The 22,267-nt window shown below is 44.2% G+C and overlaps 1 protein-coding gene across 2 annotated transcripts in view; it reads right to left on the reverse strand.

Moving 5' to 3' along the window:
* The window catches only part of LOC103757267 (transmembrane protein 178B), a 282,690-nt gene that overhangs the window by 45,925 nt on the left and 214,498 nt on the right, over positions 1–22,267 (reverse strand). Inside the window, exon 4 of one of the 2 annotated variants that reach the window (XM_029963547.1) lies at positions 9,076–9,148. In XM_029963547.1, coding sequence (XP_029819407.1) covers positions 9,076–9,148 — 73 coding nt within the window. Of the gene's footprint in view, positions 1–9,075; positions 9,149–17,387; positions 22,091–22,267 lie in introns of those variants that run through there. The other variant, XM_008923375.3, reaches the window with a different exon arrangement.

Consider the following 22,267-nt stretch of genomic DNA (forward strand, 5'->3'; position numbering starts at 1 on the left):
GCATTGATCTGACTCAGAAAAACAACCAACCAATACCCAAAGTTTTGTTCAATCTTGAACAAAAGAAGACTGAGATTGCCAGAGGGAGAGAGACTATAGAGAAAATAAATAACATTATTAGCAGAATTACTATTAAAAATTACGTAGAAACTCTCATTAGTTAAGATCAAAATGGATGTGTGAAAGTCTTTCAGGGACTGAAAAATTAAAGGTCCAGGAAAATATTCCATAGACCATTAAAGGCACTAGGGAGGCTGGTCACACTCACCAGTTATCCTGAAACTGCAAGAGATTTAAATGCTTCATCTGTGTGATGGAGGAGAAGCTGCAGAGCTGTATCTGTTTCTGTGTGTGCACTGTAGTTTCCCTCACTTTGTTAAAACAGTGGGACTCAAGTAGCTGTGTATTCAGTGGGGTTTGTCACCTGCAGCACACAGTTAGCTGTGTGAACATCTCCAGATACAAGAAGGGAGGGCGGAAGGGGACAATGAGCCTGTTGTTTCATCCAGGAGAGGGGGGTGGCCTCAGGATCTGCAGGTTCATGGATATGCGAATGCTTGTCCCAAGTCAGCCTCACAGATCCAAGCAGCAGCAGATTCCTTGCTCTAATGCCAAGCTTGAAATGTCGCTGGGCATCGATTTAGAAAGGAACACGTGGTCTTAATATTAGGGCTTCGATGGCCCAGCACCCCTGTCACTGCTGTGCTGTCAGGCTTTTGTTGCTGTCACACAAGAGCAATGGGAGCTGGACAAGGCATAAGGCAGAGCTCCTGAAAACCAGGCACAGTTTGATCTCTTGGACCTGTCGAAACCTCAGAGTTCATAACTTGATGTATTTATGGGAGTCCTGCTGAGTCCTGCCTCAGCTGACACATCCTGGGCTGTGGGGAACCACAGCTGCTTGCCTGCTCACACCCTGGGCAAGGCTTTGTCCCACAGCCTCACGAGTGGATGGGAGAGCCTGGACCAAGCATCAGTTACCAGGAATCTCACTGTAATGAAATGTGTATCCTGGTAATTTGGGAATAATTGTATCTTAGGTTAATAGCATTTGATATCTTCCCTCAACAAGTTTATTTACTTCATGACACAGTTCCTGTGTGTTAAACAGAAATCACCCTCAAGGTATCATCTAATTATCTTATCATCATTCTGCAAATCTGTTTCATATTACCAATAATCTTATTACTACAACTGCAACATTCATTAAGCAAATGGAGGACAATAAAAATACATACAATAATAGCAATAAAATTAAGTTTGAATCTCACAGTGAGTGATGGATAATTCTGGATCAGATTGTTCTCATAGATTTTTTTTCCCATTATTTTCTAAAAAAGGTTTAAATAGCTCAAGAAAACCCTATTTCAATTACCAGGTTCTCCTCTAGAGTCTGGCCATTCTATGTGACCCGGTTACCACAAAATGGCACAGTCAGGACCAGAAATGGTTTCAGAGCCTTCCCCTTGTAAGAAGGGAGACCTCTCAGCAGAGACAACATTGCTGGATTCCCATGGCAAACACCAGTCCCTGAACAGGCCAGCTGAACTCTGTGACAGTGATCCAACATCTCTTGGGTATGTCAGATGCTTCCAGGTGACATACTGAATGGTCTTGCATTGGACTGGGAAGCCATCCCTTTCTCCCTGACATGTAGTGGCTCCAGATGAGCAAAGCAAAACCACAGATTTGTTCTGAGCCATCTGTATTTGAAAGATTTGGGGCTTCCTCCTCAGCTCGTGGGAGTAAATGGAAACACATTCATGAAGCGCAGATGGGTAGATTTGAAGCTGTTCTTGCCTATCAGCTGTGCCAGGTTATATTCAGATCTGTTACACCTGCACAGAGCCACTTGAACATGTATCAAAACAATTCCCATTCCTAGCTTTGATCCATACTGTCTAGTCCAACAACAGATCATCATTTGTCTCACTGGAAAAATAACGGCTGACGAATGTAAGGGATTTTTTTCCAGCTGCAAATGCATCAAAATATATTTGGAACATTTTATGGGTACATTGCACACCTGATAGAAACATTTATGACTGCTCCTCTCTGGGTACATCAAAAATATCCTCAGCCAACTTCACTATTTTATCAACTCTACTCTTTATTTTATGTTCATTCTGACCTCTTTGTTGTTTTTTTTTCCTGTGTATCACAGATGAGTTTGTGACCTCTCTGGTATGCTTAGCCAAATGGCCAAAGAAGAAATTCAGCCCCTGAAGTACAGTAGGTCCCATTAAATCAGTGAGGGGATGGGATGTTATATACATCTGTGTATGTGCAAATTGCTGTGTGAGAGAAGACCAAGGCAGAGAGAGGAGCCTGGATGTAGTTTGGACTCCAGAGAGGCTGCTGGTCATTGCCTTTCTGTGCTGGCCCAGCGCCTTCCTAGTCTGTATTCCTCCAAATAATTGACATCTCTCTTTGTTTTAATATGCAAGTTGGCATTTAGCTCAATAATTCAGTACTACTACTGCAAATATAATAAAAAGGAAATACAGAGATACCCAGGTACATTTTTTAGCAAAATGGGCAAAGGAATAACAAAGAAGGGGTTTTAAAAATATAAAACTCTCCTAGATCCTTAAAGAAAGAATAAAAGTTGAAGGATAATATCACACCCCTGCTGGTATGACAGCCTGTAAATCTCGTCCTTTTCTCATTCATGTTGTGTGACCCTCTTGTCTGGGCTACCCTGGCCTGTGACTGTGCTCCTGTAGAGAAATACACCACAGAAGATGTATGCTGCCAGTTTTAGGAGAAATGAGGCAGGTCCCAGGCCACGGGTGCTCCCACTATGCTGTTCAAAGTGGTGCAAGTCTTCTGGTATGTGAGGAGGAACAAGAGGTCAAAGCTCCCCCTGTCCTGAATTGCATGCTGACAGTATTTGTTCTGCAGCAATCCTGTCTGGGCTCAGTCAGGAAATGCAAAAATGCAATCAACTTAGGGAAAAAAGCAACGTGTGCCCCTGGTTTAGTGTTTGTGATGTGGTTGGGAGCGATCTGCAAGCCCAGTGCTCTGCCTGGCTGCACATTCCACTCAGGACCCTGTTTCATCCTCTTCCTGTCTCCTTACTCTGCCTGGCGCTGCTGAGAGGGGGGCTTCTGATCTCCAACACCCTCACACTGCTTAATGGGGGCTCCCCAGGATGCAGAATTTGTAGGAGATCTCTTTCCAGCCAACCCTCCTTGGGGCTGCAGGAGGGAGCTGGAACAGAGCAATACTTTGCCAGCTCTCACTGTGGTTCGCAAATTTGAGATGAACCATGAGAAACTGGAAATCAGTAGTGTGGTTCCCTTCCTGGCCATTCTCTTGGTGAGATGGAAGCTAAGCTGCAGACCTTGGGAATCGGGTTTGCCCTCAACCTCCTCTGGTCTCTGCAAGCAAAAGGCGAGTATTTTCCAAACTGGCAGGAGTGAATGTGACAGCAAAGGAGAAATGAGAGGAAGGAGAACAAAGGGCTCTGCACAGAGGTGACATCCTTGAGGGCAGAGCTGGCTAGCTGAGACCTTGGTCTGTTTGCACCAGTGGTGCTATTTGTGGCTGGATGCAGACAACAGTGAGGCAGTAAAAGGCCTTTTATTTAAGGTGCTGACACCTCAGGAGAAAATGAGAAAAAGAGAGGTGCTAAAAGAAAAATACATTGCTTTTCATTCTTCTGTCCTCTCACTTCTTCCTTAAATTTTATGGGATGAACTCGCTCAATTTAAGTACTTGTCAGCAAAGGTCTGACAGGACAATCAAGAGCCATCCTCAGTGCCAGTTGGGAACGTTTCCCAGGGGCCAAGCACTGGCAGCCACCTCAGCACGGCCTGGAGGTAGAGCACTGCTCCCCTCCTCCTTTTCCTCTCTCCCCAGGCAGGCCAAGCAGTGAACCTGGTGCACGACCTCCTGCACTCCCATTATAAAGTCCTGTGAGACCCCGGGCCACAGGAGCACACTCTGTGTTCACAAATAGATGAGCACGTTCCTAATAAATGTGCAGCTCAGATCTAGCTCTGCAGAGAAGTCGTGGGGCTGGTGAAAATTAATTTGTTGTTACTGGCAAAATGGCAAAAAGGGACTCTTTTTACAGTCTGGGACTATGCCACCTGGCAACATTTGTGCAGCACTACCTCAGTAGATTTCACAATAAGCTCTTGCAGATGTTATCCTCTATTCCTGCTTACTGGTGGGCAAAGCAAGGCAGGCAGGTGGGTTGCAAGGTTTCCTTCGAGGCCATTCTGGGTGGTGCTGTTACAGCTGGAGGAGGAAGGAAAGCCTGGCTGACTGCCCGTCCTGAAATACGGCTTCCCTCTGGGCATCTTCCCCTCTCTGCAGATGTGTTTCAACTTGCCAGGTGTATTTTGGGAGCATTCAGATCCTGTCTCAGATAACGTGGATCTCCATTGCAACCGTGAATGTTCCCATATCATCCTCCCTGGTGGGCTCCTCCTGGGGACTCAGTCCCGGAGCAAAGATCTCAACAACGGCAGAGCCTCCCGGATGAAAGGAAGAGCCAATGGGACGCACCTTTGGCAGGAGCAGCAATGACAGCTGTGATGGGCAAAGGTGTCACCCAGGACACAGAGCTGCTGCTGCCACCTGTGTCCCCTGGCTTGGCTGGGCCTCCTGGGACACTGCGCATCTTCAAGGAAAAAGCTGAGCTCTGAACATAGTATTTTTAGACTGGTTTCCTAAGGAAATGAAGGTTCTGTCGCTTCATGTCTCTCCATCTGTCCCCATCAAACCTTGAATCTGCGGGCTATTTGCAAACAAGTTTGATGGAGCACTAGAATTCTCAAAAACATTTAAATTTCTGTTTGTGAAAGTTGGTAGCTGGGAAGAGACAAAAAGTGCAAGGTAATGCATGAATCTCCATGTGACAGAAGGGAAGGAAGGAAGGAAGGAAGGAAGGACTCAGCAGTCACCCGTTCTGTTTGAAAGCTCTTCATAAACCTCAGCACATGGTATTTCTTGCTGCAAACATTGTGAGTAGAGAATTCCCAAAGGGAACAAGCTACATTAAATGAAGCAGAAGCTGCAGCCTGTCAGAGACACCCCAAATGTAAAAAGTCTGAGAAGTCAAGGCTTTGTTCACTGCACAGAGCAACACGTTTCACTCTCAGCCTCCTTTTCTCTGACAGGTTTGCAGCAAGCTTGTAAGAAACCATAACAGAAGGAAATCTGCCTTGCTGTGAAGGTGGATATTCGTTTTTGTTTCATGTTTTACCTACCCATTGAGGTCGTGTGTGTGTGCCTGTGTGTGTGTGTGTTCTATTTATGAGGCATTAGAAGGCATGGAAGTACTAAGTGGCTTTCTGTGCACAGTGGTTTCAAACATGTATGGCCAGCTCCAAGTACTGACTGTCACTATGAAGATCTTGCCTTTGTGTTTTATTCCCTTCTCTCCTTTGGCTGCCTCTGCCTTTCCAAATGCTCCTTATATCAGGATTTATTATTTCTGCCTTTATGTTCCTGGCATGCATTTTGAGTATTGCTGTGAACAGTTAGCAAAAGCCTAAGCAGGATCCTTAGTGCCTTCAGTTCTCCTGTCTAACACTTCCCGAAATACCCACCATCATCTTTGGCTGAAAGGGTTGTCTCTGGGGAGCTGAGCAGTGGAGAGATGATGGCCCAAAGCTTAGACTCTGTGACCTCTTTCTGACCCTATCTGCTGGCAGTAGAGCTCTCACGCCGCTGGGCATGCCCTTGGGCCACCAGCTCATTTCCTGGTAAAGAGCTGAGCTCTGTCAGAGGGCTTTGCTATCACAGCCAATGCAGGCTTCACTCTGAGCAGCCAGCTCCAGGTGACATCCTTGCTCCCCGTGACATCCACTTTGAATTTCAGAACTGAGAAGACCAAGGGTTTATCTGAGGATGGGAAGAAATAGCATGGAATTAAGCAGACAAAGGAAAAGTGCAGTTTTTTACAAAGAAGCGGTCAGTGATCAACATTTGCTGGTCAATAGAAGCTGCAGAGTAGCAGAGAGAGGGTGTTTGAGGCATGCTGGGGACGCTGGGCCAAGCCAGTGGCCTGTGTGGTGACCTGTGGGGTGGCAGCAGCCTCTGTCACTGCTGGCTGGAGACAGGCTCGCTGCTTTGTTTGGCATAGGTTAGCAGGCTGATAAAATCATCGTTGAGCTGGCATAGTTCTTCCACTTCTGTCTCATGAAAATGAATAAGACCATACTCCCTCTGAGCAGGGAAGGAGCAAAAATTTTAGTAAATGGAGCTTGTTAGGTGGTCTGGTTTTGGTCTCTGCAGAAAAAGAGCTCAACCATGACTCTTTAGAGGGCCCCTGGGGAAGAGCCCAATAATGTAACAGAATAATGAGTGTCGACCTATGAATGCATTTCATTACCAGCATCCTCACCCCACGCAGCCCCAGCCTGCTGCAGTTATCATGTGTGTCTGACAAGAAAGGTCACCCTGAGATCATCCTGCCTCTGAAACAGAACAGTTGCATTTCAGTGAGGGGGTTCTCGCTCCTGGGTGGGCACAAAACATTAGCAGATACTCAAGGGAAAGCTGCACTTTGGGGTGCTGCTCAGTGACATAGTAAGGGATTTCTCTGCTCTGAAGAACTGGAGTTGTTGCCCCCTCTCCCTCTGTTCGACCTGCCAAGGCCCCACTGTGTTGCAGAGGAAGCTGACAAGAGGATTTCTTTCTCCTAAATGTAATTCTCAAAATTTTCACTACTTTCCTTTCTAATTCAGTAGTTACAGCTGGAATCTTGAATAGATGGTGCTAATCCAAAGCAGGAACTGGACCATGAGAGATGAGCGCTCCTGCTACACTTCCCAAACTGTGAGCTGCCAAGTCCAGCTGCCCAGCATGGCAGGGGGGAAGTGTCTGTGTAAGGCAACCTCAGCCCTTGTCTTCCTGACTGAGACAGCCTAACAAGGGCACAGCAAGCCCCTGCTCTGCCATGGGCAGCTTGGGTGATGTTGAGTTATTCAAATCCCTCTATTCTCCGTTCTGTCTGTGGTGATCTACAGTTAATGAATCTTCCCTTGTCTCACTCGCTGTCTGCTTTGTTTAGCTGGATTGCAGGCTTCTGTGTGATCCTATGGCTCTGCCTGATATATCCTCTCCGGACAAAGAGCCAGACCCCAGGACATGAGCAGCAGCCTGCAAAGCACCACAGAGCTGGCAGCAGCAGGGCTGAGCAACCCAGGCACTGCAGGGAGTAACTGTGCACTGGGGGGTTAAAATTCAGCCCTCAAGTGGCTAATGCAAATCTGGCAGTTTATGTACAATTTTTTCTTGAAGTCGGGCCACTCTCTTTCTGCAATGCAGGCCTTTCCACGACAGCATCTCTAGGTCAACCTTGAAGGAGCAGCTGGCTCCTTACATTCGTGTTCTTCTTCCCTCTTTCCTGCACAAGCACTGAGCAGCTGAGCCCTCTGCCCTGGCGGTCACACTCCTGAGGCCTTCCGTGCCATCGCTGCCACGAGAGAGGGCACCTGCTTTCCCCCTTGCCACAAAGCAAGCTCTGCTGAATTCCATTTTTAGCACTGATGAATCATGTTGCCTCTGCTGATGGCAGAGGGCAAAGACCTGAGCAGCCCCGACCACTGGCGTTGGCTGCTAAACCGGAGAGGTTTTGTTCTGGGTGGGCGGCTGTGCCTGCTGGCACAGGCAGGAGTAGGCAAGGAGAGGAGACTTTTAATCAAAAGGGTTTTAATACCTCATGGTGCTGGATATGCCACTATAAAACCTTTGGTCCCTTCATTTGCCTTGTGGGGGTTGTCAGCTTCTGCACCCCCCGTCCAGCTCTTCCCCACTCCTGCTCTCCACTTTGCCCCACAGACTTTATTCAGAGGAGCAGGCAGGGCATAAGCACGAGTAAAACAAGTGGGTTCTCTTGAAATGTGGCAAAAATAGGCACATTCTTTGAGTTCTGTGTTTAGTAAATCACCAAGATTTCTCCCTTCTTCAGCCATTTCTGGCAGGGAAGAGGTCGAGGAATTTATACCAGTACTGATGAGGTTTCTGACAGAGAATTTCCTTTTATGCCTCTCTATTCTGACCTGTCATTTGGTTCCTTACTGCAGCTGATATTTTAGAGAGAACTTCTTTGGGGGCAGGAAGGACTCCATCCTGAGAACTGCAGGAGAATGTTTGCAGTTGCTACAACCCAAAGCCTGTCACTAAAAAAACAGTCAGCTTGGGAAGAACCATCAGCCACCTATCAGGATGTTTTAGGTGCCTCCTTATTTTTGGCTGTCAGGTCTTGAGAGGTACAATGCCTAAATCAGGTAAAAAGAGCCAACACAGACAGTTTTAATATTTAACACCATAACCCACAAAATAATCGTGTACTAAAAACACCTTGCCATTATTTTTTGTAATAGTTTAGTTCTAGGTTAATTCATTTTAAACTCACTGATTAAAAAAAAAAAAAAGTTGTGGTTTTCTCTTCTAGCTACTCTTTTGCTTTTCTTCTGCTAGGACAGTTGCAAGCACTTTTGTCTATTTCTTTTCATTCCTTTTTTTATACATTTGAGGTAGTTTTTGTACCTTTCCATTTGTTATGACTACGCTGACCTTTGGGTGTTCAGTCTGGGACACCTGCAGCCCGACTCTAGTTGCACACTCCAAGCCGTACAGAAAATGCGTGTCCGATGTGCTGTTGTTGGCCTGAGGATACAAGTGCAATGAGGAAGCACTAATATCAGTGCAGAGCTGTGCCTGCCAGGTTTCCCAAAGCCCTCACAGCTGAGCACTAGAAACCCGACAGGCTGTATTCCATATTTGGTTTTAGTTGTTTATTTACTGGGGGAAGGTGGGAGCTAAACTACTGTGATGTCTTTATACATTTCAATCAAATCACAGACTTCAACACACAAAGAGATTAATGGTGTTAGAGTACTTAGAGTACATGCAGTACTCTAACACCAAGGCTCCAGCAGGAATCAATCTTTTCTATGGCAGGCAGAAAACCTCCTCGTAAATAGTCAGGTTGAGATACTGGTTGTGTTTGTAATGTTTCATATGCTGTTTCTGATCAGAAGCCATCTAATCTTCATTACTGCTGGTTTTAAAAGAGCATTTCCATTACCCTATAGCTCAGAGACCACCCACCTTCCAGTTATGCTCTTTGTCCTCCATCCTTCAGCCGAGCGTGGGCATTGGTGAGAGGTGTCCAGCTCCGCTCCTGACACAAGCAGACACAGCCGCTTAAAACACACAACATGATTTCTTTTATTTGTTTAATCAGTTTACATTCCACAACTGACAGTTTACTTATTTATTTTTTAATTTTCCATGAACAAGTTGTTTAGTTAGTTACCAGACAAGTTTTTAATTGATGGAAATACAATATTCTGTGCCAATCTGGATAAAACCAAAACCAAAACAAAATCAGAACGAAAGGAAAATTGTAAGATGTAGCCAGTTTTTTGGCAAAGTCCTGTGATGCTTTCTGCAACTTTTGTCTTTCAAAGTTATGGGGGTTTGTTCATTCCCCCTGTTAGTTCCCTGATCTCAACCCTGCCACTAAAATGTTCCTTCAGGGCTACAGTCCTGCAAACACTGATGCACGTACACAAACACCCGTGTGTCTGCAGATTAGCACCTTGGATTAACAGAACAAGAAATTTGGGGTTGTTCCACGTTTAAACAACTTCTGTTCACCTCTGCTGCAACAGATTACAGGAAGAAATGGAAAAGTACAACACACTTGATAAGATGTCACATTACTTGTGAAATTAGCCATCACACTCACGTCTCACCAGAAGGACCTAACGCAATAGTCAGTGGTTGTTGATGTATTGTTAGCACCGATGGCCACAGGAGCCACTTTGCCTCTTGCAGCAGCACAAAAGTCCCAACCTTGCAGGACATGTCACTCTCAATTACTTCTGACAAATGGATGCTACTACCCAAGACTCATTAAACTCTGCATGTATTGGCTAAAAAGTGCTCCACTTGGTTGAGCAGCTGCATACACAGTTCAAATATTCTCGACAGTGCCCAAAACATAATCAGAAATGGACACTGTTTTGGATTTTTCAAAATATGCTGAAATTTAATATATTTCAATGTAATTCCCAATCTAGCAAAGCACTTAGGCATGTGCCTAGCTTTGAGCATGGCATCCTTAATGGGACCTTTATGTTTGAAATTAGGCAAGTGCTTTGTGGGATCAAAGCTCTGTAGCTGTGCTCTGAAGAAGTCAGGATCCTGAGCATCCTAATCCTGGGTTTCATATTTACAGCCACTGCAGATTTGAATAAACCAGCTACAGTCTGGATTTTCAAAAGTGCTGAAAAGAGAAGGCTCCACCTGCAGCTGGTAGAAGTTGTGAGGGGGCATCAAATCACTAAACATCTGGTCTTTTCCCAGGCTTTTGGCTTCCCATCTCCAAAATGGCTAAAATACCTACCTGCCTCAGACAGGTCTGATGTGACTCATACTTGTAAAATTTTCTAAAGAGAAAATATGCCAGATAAATGCAATGTATCACTGCATTTCTCTGAATACGCCTGAGTATTGTGGCATACTAGGTCTTTTCTAATCCAGCTTTGATGTGTCCGTACTGCACTTAGAGGAAACATAAACATCTGGCCAAGACATACCCACATGACAAATGTCTTGTACCAGTCATATTATTGTACTTGGGAATGTCCTAGGAAAGTGCTGACATACTTCAATTTGCAGGCATTTAAGTGAATTATTATCCTAAGCTTCCCAAGCTGTCAATTAGAGACAGTGATGATTGCTACTTTTCTCATCATCAAAGGATGATTATGGGAGTTGTTTCATTTCTGAGCAAGAAAAAAAAATTCATAAGGAAAAAAGGACCAATGAGGAAGTCAGGAGAGGGGAACCCTCCAAAAACTTTTGGCCAGTGTGGTATCTCATGGTTAGGGTGAATATTACTTGTGGCAGAAGAAATCCTAAAGAGCATGAGATGCACGTACTGTGGACAGAGGGCAGTCCAGTGAGTCTGATTTCTCACTGACCCTTCACACAGGAGTGTTTTGCCACATCTGCAGCCCTTTGCCATGGGCACAAGTGGGAGAGAACGAGGAGTCAGACCCACACGCTGACCTGGCCGAGTGGCTCAAGAGCAGCACGGGGCTTGCACTGGAGGGTGACACTGTAGCTCTCTGATGTGAGATGGCCATGGGAACTCCACTTGTCCTCCTGCCTTAGCCCCAGCATCGTTCTCGTGCCAGGCATTGCTGCTGTCCCACAGGAGCCTGTGCATTCCCTCTCTGCAGCAGGGTCACAGGAGTGGTTATGGCTTTCACTAGGAGGTGAGACAGGTTTTTATAAGAGTAAGTGGAAAATTATTCAAGAAGATAATCCAAGTGCATCAGGGAGGTGAGGGGTCAGGACAGGCCCCTCTTGGCAAGATACACTCTTGGCAAGATACACTCTTGGCAAAGTGAACCCAGCAGGGAGGAGAATATGCATGGCTGGACACACAGGGCTGTTGTAAAGAATGGGAAAGAAAGATAAACTGGGACAGAATCACCCTTTAGAGCCTCCTCCCATGTGATGTTGGGCACTGAGTTCATCACCTTTTAAAAGGAGGTTTTCTTTGACAGTAAAACTCTGAAAACTCTGCAAAACCCTTGTGGGATACTGTGAGTCAACAGTTGAAAGAGCAAACTTTGAGAGTCCCACATTCCAGAACTCTCCTCATTCCTCTCACAGAGAGGGAGGGCAGGAGAGTGATGATGAGAATTCAAGAACATTCTGAAAAGTCTTGCAGAAAATGGTGCTGCATCCTTAAACTTGATTAATTCTCAAGCTCCTCCTCATTTCCAGAGTTCACTCTTAAAGCCTTTATTTCTTTTTCACAGACATCTCAAATAACAAAACAGTCACATATGCAAGAGCTGGTATGGAATAGGATTCAGAGAAAAATGTCTTTACAGGAAGTATGTCTATATTCTCACACATGGGGAGGAAAAAGAAGAGAGGGAGAGAGAGATACATATCTTACTCCTCAAAAAAAGGGAAAGGGAGAACAGGAGAAGAACATTAGGATGATACACTACAGCTTGGGCAGGGTGGTACCATGTTGAAAATAACATTTGATCCCTGGAACTCAGCTTTATCTTCCACATTCTAGCTAAAGTCTTTCGTTAAGCACTGGTACACAGTACTTTACAGGTCCCTGCAGGCCAGCTGAAGTCCCTCTTGTCTTAACAGTATTTTTAAAAATTAAGTTGGTCTGAGAGATGGGTGAAAATTGTTAAGTCACTGACTTAAATTTAGCTGTAGAAACAAACAGTAGTGACCATACATTGACACAAGATCCAAAGTTCACTTAGCCCTAGAGTTTTCAGAAATCAGTTTAATTTTCCCACTCCTCTGTGTTTGCATTATTCAGGTAAAATATGGGAATATACAAGAGTTCCAGAGTTCTTGTACTAGATTAAATTGCTGATCCTTCCAGCCAGGCTGCCTATCAATATGCAATTCCAAATTTTGGCTCTGAGAGACTCTCACCATGAGATGGAGACGTATGTTCAGCCTTGTCAGAGCAGCTTTCTGAATAATACAGTCACAGTTCATTCTCTTGTTGAGTCCTCAGTTTGGTTTTTCTGAGGACAACAATAAGGGATGAAATTGCAATCTCTTTAATCTCCATGTAAGCTGTTTGTAAAGCAGTTATTAACATTGAAAGAAAGAATATGAAACTATCCAAACTGTACCTTGGAGGAGTATTTTTTGATTATCACTACCAGTTAGATGACTTTTTCAGGCCAGTTGGGGGACAGAGCAAGAAATTAACCTTTGAACAGCTCAGCCATTCAGATTTTTAAGATGTAAATTCACTCTTTGAACTGCTTCAGCAATGCCTATGACTGACAGAAAAAGATGAAGAGTTCAGATCAAAGATCTCTGACCTCCAGCACTGGGACCACTCAGTCGTCTGTGCCTGGAGAACTCGACAAGGAACTCACCTCAAATACTACACCCAGGGTTTGGGGCAAGCCCTGTCCTTTGCAGTCCTGTTGCAGTTTGGGAGGGGAAGGCTGTAGTGAACACCTATTGTTCCAGCAGCCTTTCACAATTAAACCTGTGTTTTACATGGTGAGCCCAGGCCATGCACCTGAAGCACAGGAACATGGCTGATCTCCGTATGGATGCTTTTCTGCACTAGGTACCCGATTCACCTCACCAGGATTTAAGATCTTTTAAGATTTTGGGACCGCCCAAGAGAGGTGAGTGGTCACTGCATGAAGTGAGAAGGAGCCCCTAAAGCTGAATTAGATGTGAGTTTTTCTGGGTCACCATCTGTAAGTGACTGTGTCTCTTCACCACCTGTACAAGAAACCAAGAGAAATGAGCCCATCAGCACAAAGAGCTCAGTTAAGTGCCTAAGGTTAGGGGGGACAAATGCAGGTCAGAAAATCCCAGCCTTTGAGTAGCTTGAGGTCACCCACAAAGGTGCTCCTCGAGAACATACACCTAGTGCAGAACAGCATCCCTACAAAGGGCCTCTGAATAAAGGACAAGTGAGTCAATTGAGGGAGCTACTGCTGAACAGAAATTCTGCCATTGCTTTTTCAGTCCATTTCTTTTCCTTAAAAAAGCCCTTGAGACCCAGTCCTTGGACTGGATGTACGTGTGCGGATGTGCGTGCCGCTGACTTGAGTGTGGTACCCCTCCTCAGCTGGTGCAATGGCAAAATGAGGATTTTCCTGGGAAATAGTGTTTTTTTAGTTTGTTTTGATTGAAATCTGAGATAAATGAGGATTGTGAAAAAGAAACAGTCCTTTGCCTGAAATTCTGTACATCGGCCTCAGGTTATTTCAGGCAATCATGAAGCTATGGACATTTTTCAGAAATTTACAAATATATATACAGATATACACATATATACATGTATATGTGTGTCAGCCTAAGGGCTAGATTTACTACTGCTTTATTTCAGCCACACACAAGTATAATGGTTGTTTTTTACAAAAGAGATTGGTATATAGTTGGAGTGACTTAGCAGTGACTGTTCCTGTGTCTATCCAAAAGATCCTCAAGTGGGCTGACATTTAAGTACATTCCCCTTACATAAGTCCCATCACCACATATACACATAAATAGGACCCAGTCTTACAGCTGTTAATGAAGCAAATTTCCCTTAGTTTCCAATGACCTGTAATCAAAGGGAATTTTACTAGAGAAAGAACTGAAAGTTCAAGCCCATTTTAGGTACAGTTTACAGTTTTGAAAGTTGTAACATTTGTCATACTAGGCCTCAAAATGCTTTAAAATAATTAAAATTACCGCAAAAAAATACCTCCAGAAGTTCCCAAATATGCTTTTCCATGTAAACAAGGGAAATTTTGTTCTGCAAAAGATCAAACCACAAATACATAGCTATAAACACTCTAAGTGATGGAAATTGCCAAATAAAAATAGTAACAGTTTAAATTAGATATCTGTGATTGCTGTTGGTGCCCAGGAGTTATAAATAATTCAGTACATTCTAACTGAATAGTCTAAGGCTGCACTTTTATTGTTCTGATTACTCAAACCTTTTTCTTATGATCTATATTGTTAATGAATAACCCTTTGTAAAAAAAATACAGCCTTATGCTCTAGAGCCAGAAGAAAATTCTTCTTGAGATAAAACATCACAAGAGCTTAAGCAAATTAGAAGCATATATGATTTTTTAAAAAACTCTATGTAGGCACCAAAGGCATTTAGTGTTTTCACTAAGGAGGAATTGGATGCTTAGGCTTTTTTGTGTATCTGGCCCCAGGAGACTAAGACATGTCTGACTCACACTCCTTGGAGTCTATATCACTTTGAAACTGGGGAAAAACCCACAGGTTTTTGAAGGCTTGACTCTTTATCTCATCTACTGCAGAATCGGTTACTGCTTGGGTATTTCTGACCAGCTGGCAAAATAACAAGGCCACTTGAAGGAATTGCCTTTACAGAGATATCCCTGTGTCCTGCTGCCACAGGTAGAGGTTAGATCCACGGGATATGAAGCTCCCTGCTGTGCCAAGCAGCATTAACCACGGTCCTCGTGCAGCCAACAACCTGCACGAACCCTCTGGGGACAGAAAAAAAAGACTCAGGTGGTGCCCTGCCATGGCACTGCCTCTGGGCACGGTGGAATTTTTACACCAGGGCATCATAAATGTTTCTGCTTTGGAGGTGATACATTGGCAACTCTTTCCTAAATTTCCAAACACATTTTGATGGAGAAAACCAAATTCATCCCAGTTGTATTGTGCTTCCCCACGTCTCTTCAGCAGATGGTTTCCATGTGATCTGCACACACAACCTAACACGGACACAGATGGTATCTGAATTGCACTGCAACTCCAGAGCTAAGTATTAAAGAATGGAAAACAATTATGCTGCGTTTTGCTATGGGTTTTCTCTCTACATGGAACATTTTTACAGGTCACTGGCACCCACATCACGTGGGATGTACACGTGTGTGTGTTAAAGGAAGGAGGGGAGTGAGGGCGCACGTGTGTACACGCCCTATATAAGAAAATTTTTGAAGTCACTTTCTGCCACTGTGAGGGAGTGTTAATCAGTGATGGAAAAATATAAAAATGCAGTCCTAGGAGAGACTGATGCTGATGCTGCAGGTGACACTGGATTGTCCTCACAGAGTTCTACCAATGCCCATTGGTTTTTACCTATAGCAACTACTGTTGGCTTTCCTTTTTTTCACTCCTCCACCTTCCCCTGGAGATAACCTATCTGAGACTGATATCTTCATTTCAAGTCTTCCCTGAACAAGGAAGGACAATTGATCTGTGACTCTGGAGTGCTTTAAAAGAGGTGAACAGCATTTCATTTCCCTCTTGTGGCCTATATTGAGGCAGTTGTCTAGGCTCTGTCTCCAACTCCTAAACTGGTGCAAGGCACACAGCAGTTAGACTGACAGCATTGTATCAGGCTCCAGTTCTCCCACTGATGTCAACAACGAGCTTGTCAGAGTCCCCTGGCACCACCTGCATTTGTTTTAAAAATGTTGCAATCTCTAACTATGGCTCCGAAGAGGGCTGTAGGATTGGGGTGTTAGTGGGATAGACAGAATGGAAACCCTAAATTGGGGAGGGGGAGGAGGAGGAAGAGGGGGGAGGTAACATCTGATTACTTTCTTTCTAAAGCCAAAGAATAGATATTGAGTGTGAAAGTGCTCGATTTCCGCTTTTGACTAAGACAGCACTAAAATATTTTCTAAAGCACCTGATCTTTCTATGGACTTCAAGGGACTATGGAATAGATGCATTATATTCCTGGCTATGACTGCAAACAGTGGGGCTATAAGTTTTGAGCTGAGCCCTGGGCTTTGAGTTTTCAGCTTAGACTGGCTGAATCAAGATTTTATGGATCTGGCCTGGAGTTTGTTGTTAAATTTCAGACTTTTTTGAACTTTGGTTCCTGACCTTGGAAATTCATCCATCGCTGATCTTTACATGCTGCTTGTGCTTCATGCACACTTTTTACTCTTTGCCTCTCAGTGGTACCTGGCAATCGTTCAGAGCTGTCTCAGTTTTTCACCTTGAGTCTCCCCTTGCTGGTTGGATGAGCACAGCAGTTTGGGCCATGAAAGTGTGAAACCTGGGGGCAAGGAAATGCAGAGTTGGTTCCTGTGATGTGCCTGAGCATTCCTGTAGCTCTTCCAGGCCTACGTAGAGACACACAGAAGAAAGAGCCCGAATAATGTATGTCTTTATTTAAGCTATACTTGGTAACATATTATTTTCCCTCCATTTCACTGCTGGCAGTTAGCTTGGCACTCAAGAATTAAGGACAGATTACAGTGATTTTCTTCTGAGCTCTGCTTATCAGTGGGGCTCCAGGGATGAGCCTGATTCGGCGGCGCTGCATGGTGGGTAAATGGACAGCCATGGAGACACAGTTCTTTCAGGAATGCTTGGGAATCTGAGATACCCCCTGCATATCAATCCTCTCCCTCACCAACGTTGTTTTATTCACCATCTAATGAACTGCACAGCTAATGTGCCATACCTAAAAATGGTCCCAAATGACTTGCATCTACAGGAAAGCAGAATACCTGCACTCTCACGATTCAGTCCTGGGAGAATGAGGATACTCTGTTTAGAGGACTCAGGGTGGTTTTTTGTCCCTTTCATTTGTTATTGCAGCCGGAATAACATTTTAAAAAGTAATGGCAACTTTTCAAAAGCAATATTTCAAAGAAATTACTCTGGTCACTGGTGGTTTGTGATCCACTTGTTACTGTCCCTGGGGTGGAATGAAAGGAAAAAAGGCTTAACTAGAAAAAGAACTGGAGGGACTGTACTATTTATTTAGATGAGGGAAGATCAGTTGTGTGTTTGCAGAGACGGAGAAGGGAGAGATGATATATACAGGCGGCCAATATGAGTCAGGAAACGTAACACACAAACAGCTTTAGCTTGAAGAAGGTGTCCTATACAGTACATAAGATACAGGGCACATATCACATGTTCTCCTGCCATGTAGCCCTCTCTCATATCCAGTGTCCCCGGCAGGGATGGAGAGCAGAACCCCTGGAGCTGACTCGCTGCAGTCAAAGGGCAATGTCACTGTACAATAACTGAGGGTCACCTACACAAAACCTCAGCCTGCAGAGTGCAGTGGGTTGAGACAATTCATCCTGCATCCTTGGGATAGGTGTTTTGTGATATCTGTGTTCACTGCAGTCAAGTGACTCCATGATCTCTGGAGCACAGAGAAGTGTTGTCCCAGCAGTGCAACATGAAAGGCCACATGCGGGAAAGAACCTGCCAGATATGGACCCTGCCTTTCCACCTCATGGAAAGGGAGGTCAAGCACATGCTGATACCTCAGGTTAGGACAAGAGTGTCACTTTATCTGCAGGGGGAGGATAGGAAAAGAAGAGTGGGGGTTGGACTCTGCAGGAAGCTGAATGTCACCCGGGAAAGCACATTCTTAACTTTAAGCATATGAATAGTCTACCAAAGTTAAGGGGATTAGTCACATGCTCCAAGTAAAGCACATGCCTAGGCACTTGGCCAGAGCGGTTCTGAGGGATGGGGTCAAGCCCCTTAATGCTGGGATAACAGATAACAGATTTCTAATTAGCTACTCCTCCAACTAAGAAACCACGCACTAGTCAAAAAGCTTGAATCTCTGTTCAGAAGGATATTTCAAAGCCTCCCCAAAATGCAGAAACTCAGACTAGATGTGAGTGTGCTTTGGCTCAGGACAGATGGAGACACTAACCATCACAAATTTGGATCTAGGTGTATTTTGAGTCAACCCTGCTCTAAAGACGAGTCTGAGCCAACAGAAAGTGTGGTGGGGCTGTGAGCCCCGTTCAAGGGTATGGAAGCACGTGGGACTCCTCCCAGTTCTATGAGTACCACAGAGGAAAATTCACAATATCCCAAGGGGGTTTTGCCCTTACTTAAAGCATTGATGAGAAAACTAGTGTTTGGACAACCAGTCCAAACTGTTTTGGGGGATCCAGTTGGAGATTAAGGTGATATGATCACCTGCTGCTTCAGATATTCCCATAGCTTTTAAGATGCTCCATAGCCACAAAGGCCTTACAGAACCTGTGCTACAGCAAGTGGAAAATCACAGAACTGGCCCAATGATCCGGGGTTAACACTTTTCTGTTGACAATGAAAATAATCATAACCCTCTTCCACCATTGCCACACACAGATGGACACACAGGCTCATATATAGCTTGTAAACCAACACTATCACAGAATACTCCATCAAGGCAAAACTGTTTTTGTACCAGCTGCAGAAAGAAAGCAAAGCTTTGAAAATCCATGAAACAGCAAAATTACTTCTTCAATTTCTTTAAATCTTACTGCTATACCTCTTTCAAAACTGTATCTGTAGAAAAATACACCCTATGAGCACTCATGGACCACACAAGGATACATCATCACAGGAGCTGCTGTACTGCTTTCCATGCCACAGGGCCTGATGGTGGACTCCAGCTAGATACCTCTGTGCACTTTGGTTTACCTGGGTCACTCCAGATATCTGTATTCACATGAAACACCTTCCCTATCACACTCAGCCCTGCAGAGGAGGAAGAAAGTCTGCATTCAAAGCTGTTTTAATGAAACAGCTATAATTTTCCTAATAATATCTTAATGGGAAGTTGCTTTTTTGCAAAATTTTTCGTATCTCAAAGAAATGAACAATTTTTTATAGGTCTCTCTTGGTTTCCAGTTATTGGTTTTCTGCTTTCAGCTTTCATTTAGCTTTCCAAGACTGTTTTTATTTTAAATTTCCTTCTTCTGTTCAATGGTAATTTATCATCCTCCTTACCAAGTAGGCACTTGCACAGTCAAATGGTTTCAAAACTTTTCAAAACCACTCTATTTGAAAACCTTGCCAGAAAAAAATAAATAAACCAATCTACTTATACAGGAAGTTTCTTCAAGGCTTGTATTTTCAACATGAATAAATAAATAATTTCTCTGGTCACATCTAATGGAAAATGAAATTATGAAACTTCAGTTGACAGGGATGGCACTTCATTGGCAACACACTGACTTAGCAGCTGGCATTGGCATGTTTGGGGAAATTGTAGACAACGAAAAGCAAAAGCTAGGTAGTTGAGAAAGAAGGAAAGGATCCCAAATCTACCCTACTCCAACATGCCCTTCAAAAAACTTCATTTCTCGGGGTACAGTTAATACAGCAACATCATCACACAAGGTGTAAAGGGGAAGAGGGGCTGCAAGGAGAATAGCTGGCTATGGAATTGTATTGTGTAAGAATTATTTGTTAGCCAGATTTTTTTTAAACCAAGCAATACTGTTTCTTGCCAGCTTAAGTAAATGGTATGACCTGGAAATTAATGCCTGCATTTCTGTGCAGCAGGTACAGCCTCAATAGGTTGCCTTGTTCTCCTTGTGAGATTTTTTAGATGCAGAGGATGACTTTTTATTGACTCATGATGGCATGCAGCTATCATGTACAAAAGGATTGCTGGTACTATCCCTGAATTAAGAGCATGTTGGGTTGGGTTGGTTTAGGGGAGACCTTTTTTCTTTGTCCTGTCTCCCTTTGTCTGTATATTTGTCAGTGGTGCCCTCACTCCTGCACATGGCAATTCAGTCATCCTTCTTCAGTCCCTTTGGTTACACCCTTGGCCCTTCTTCCCCACATTCCCCTGAGCCACTGATCCCCTGCAAGGACTCGGTGTCCTCATAGCCAAAATGCTTTCCTTCCTCTAATGGCATTCACCCACCTCTCCAGACTTAGCTGTTCATTTAGATCTTCTGGGACCTATGACCTGAACAACGGGAAGAGCAGAGTGAAGGAAAAAGGAGACAATAGGGAGAGGAGTAGCAGGAAAAAGAGAAAGACCAAAAAAGAGAGAGAGTTCCATTTGCAGATTCACAGTTATATCATACAATGCTTAAGCTCATGGGAAATGGATCTCTGTTCTCTGCATCTGACCCTTTCACGTCCATCTGTACACAGTTCTCCCAGATGGAGAGTGGAGATATCCAGTGATCCAGTTTCCAAAGACAAGATGTAGGAAGGTCTTATTTGGCATACATGAACACAATGAGAGGCATCTCTTACTTCCTTCTTACTGAAATTAGCTCTCTTTTCCTCCTCAGCAATGGCTTTTGCCCAGTTGTCTTAAACCTCCAAAATGGAAACTTGATGAAATCCCATTCCAGCAAATATCTGGGAAGAACAACTGCCAGGGCTCCCCCCACCTCCCTTCTCGTTAGTCGGTTTTCCTCTGGATCCACCATCCTGAACCCTCAGGTGCTCCGTGAAAACAAAAAAAACATCCCAAGATCCATCAGAGAAGATGTGCTGTCTCAGGCCTGACGGATTTCCTCACGTTTCTGCCGTTGCGGTGCCTCAGTCTTGGGCCACAAACACAGCATGGATGGTTTGGTGGACAATCACATTGCAATGTTTTAAATTTTTCTTTTTGTTAAAAAAAATAAATAAAGGAAGAGGGAAGAAAAAGTTCTACACACATGTATCACAGCATTTTCAAAAGGCCTTCTGCTGCATTTACATTAGCAGTTCAGCCTCAGTTGTAAGCCTGGATGTAAGGCAGCTGGAAGATTAAAACCGCATTGTTGGAAAGTCCGCTGAGATGTCCTCTTGGAGTTTTTTGTTGTTGTTGCTGTTTCTGGTTTTATTTTCTTAAATCTGTAGGGGTTTATTACTTTTTTTTTTTTTTACTTGTTTGCTTCTCTCTAAAGTTTGGCAGGCAAAGAGAAAATGCTTGTCTGCTTTTCCTCACATGTTTTGTCTGTTTTGTTTTCTGTGTTTTAAGGGAAAAAAAACCCAACAAAACCCCAAAACCAGTGACAGGACAGGCTTTCTGTCATTTTGTTTTAAGAAAGAAAAAGAAAGTGGGTGGGTTTCTGATAGTGGCCTTGAGGAGGTACGTCGTTGAGGTGGTTCAAATGCTTCATTTGCTCCTTTGCTTGCTGTTTGTATTTTCCCTTCTGGCTGCAATGGACACGCTTTTTGTGTCATTTCCCCTCCCACGCCCCCACCCCCACCATGTCCTGTACAGATTCTGGTTCCAGATTCCCCATATGGATCCCCTGTTCCCCTTCCCAAATGGCAGTAGGTAGGTGCAACTGTAGGTTCATTTGACCTCTAAGGTATGATGCCGAAGTTAAAAGTTGGATGGAAGAGCCATGTGAGAGAAAAGCTTTCCCATTACTGTGAGAAAGAATGAAGCAACACAGAGTCCAGTGGAGATGTGAGTGCCGTGTTGGACTCAGCTCTACCTTGGCACTGGCATTAATTTGAGATTTTATATATATTTATAATTATATATACATATATATGCATGTATAGGCATACACAGACATATATATATATATATGTATTTTGTGTGTGTGTGTATTCGTTTGCTATTTGTTTTAGCACACTGTCCCATTCTCAGGTCTAGATTTGGGGTGGTTGGTCCTGGGGACAGGTTGGACAGAAGGGGCCAGAGTGCAGAAGAAGCCAGAGATAAGAGTGAGGCCCAGGCCCCCCCACGCACAGAACATGGACCAGCCATAGCCATGGCTGATGTCGTCGGGAAGTCCATACAGGTAGCGGGGGTAGCGGGAGAGCTCAAAGTTGATTCCAGCCACGCACGTGCACAGTGAAATGATGCAGAAGGTTCCTGGAGGAGAGCAGGGAGGGGAGAAGGAGGGAGGAAAAAAACAAAGAGAAGTTAGAAGAGTGACAGACATATCAATTTCCAAGCTGCCTGAGAGGAGCGGGTGCAAACAGTGAGGAAGTGCCTAAAGGAAGATGTCTGTACAGAAAGCGGCTTAGTCTAGTGGCTCCACGGGGAACG

This window comes from Manacus vitellinus, unplaced genomic scaffold, assembly GCF_001715985.3.
Source record: "Manacus vitellinus isolate BGI_N305 unplaced genomic scaffold, ASM171598v3 scaffold_5_pilon, whole genome shotgun sequence".
NCBI classification, from domain to species: domain Eukaryota; kingdom Metazoa; phylum Chordata; class Aves; order Passeriformes; family Pipridae; genus Manacus; species Manacus vitellinus.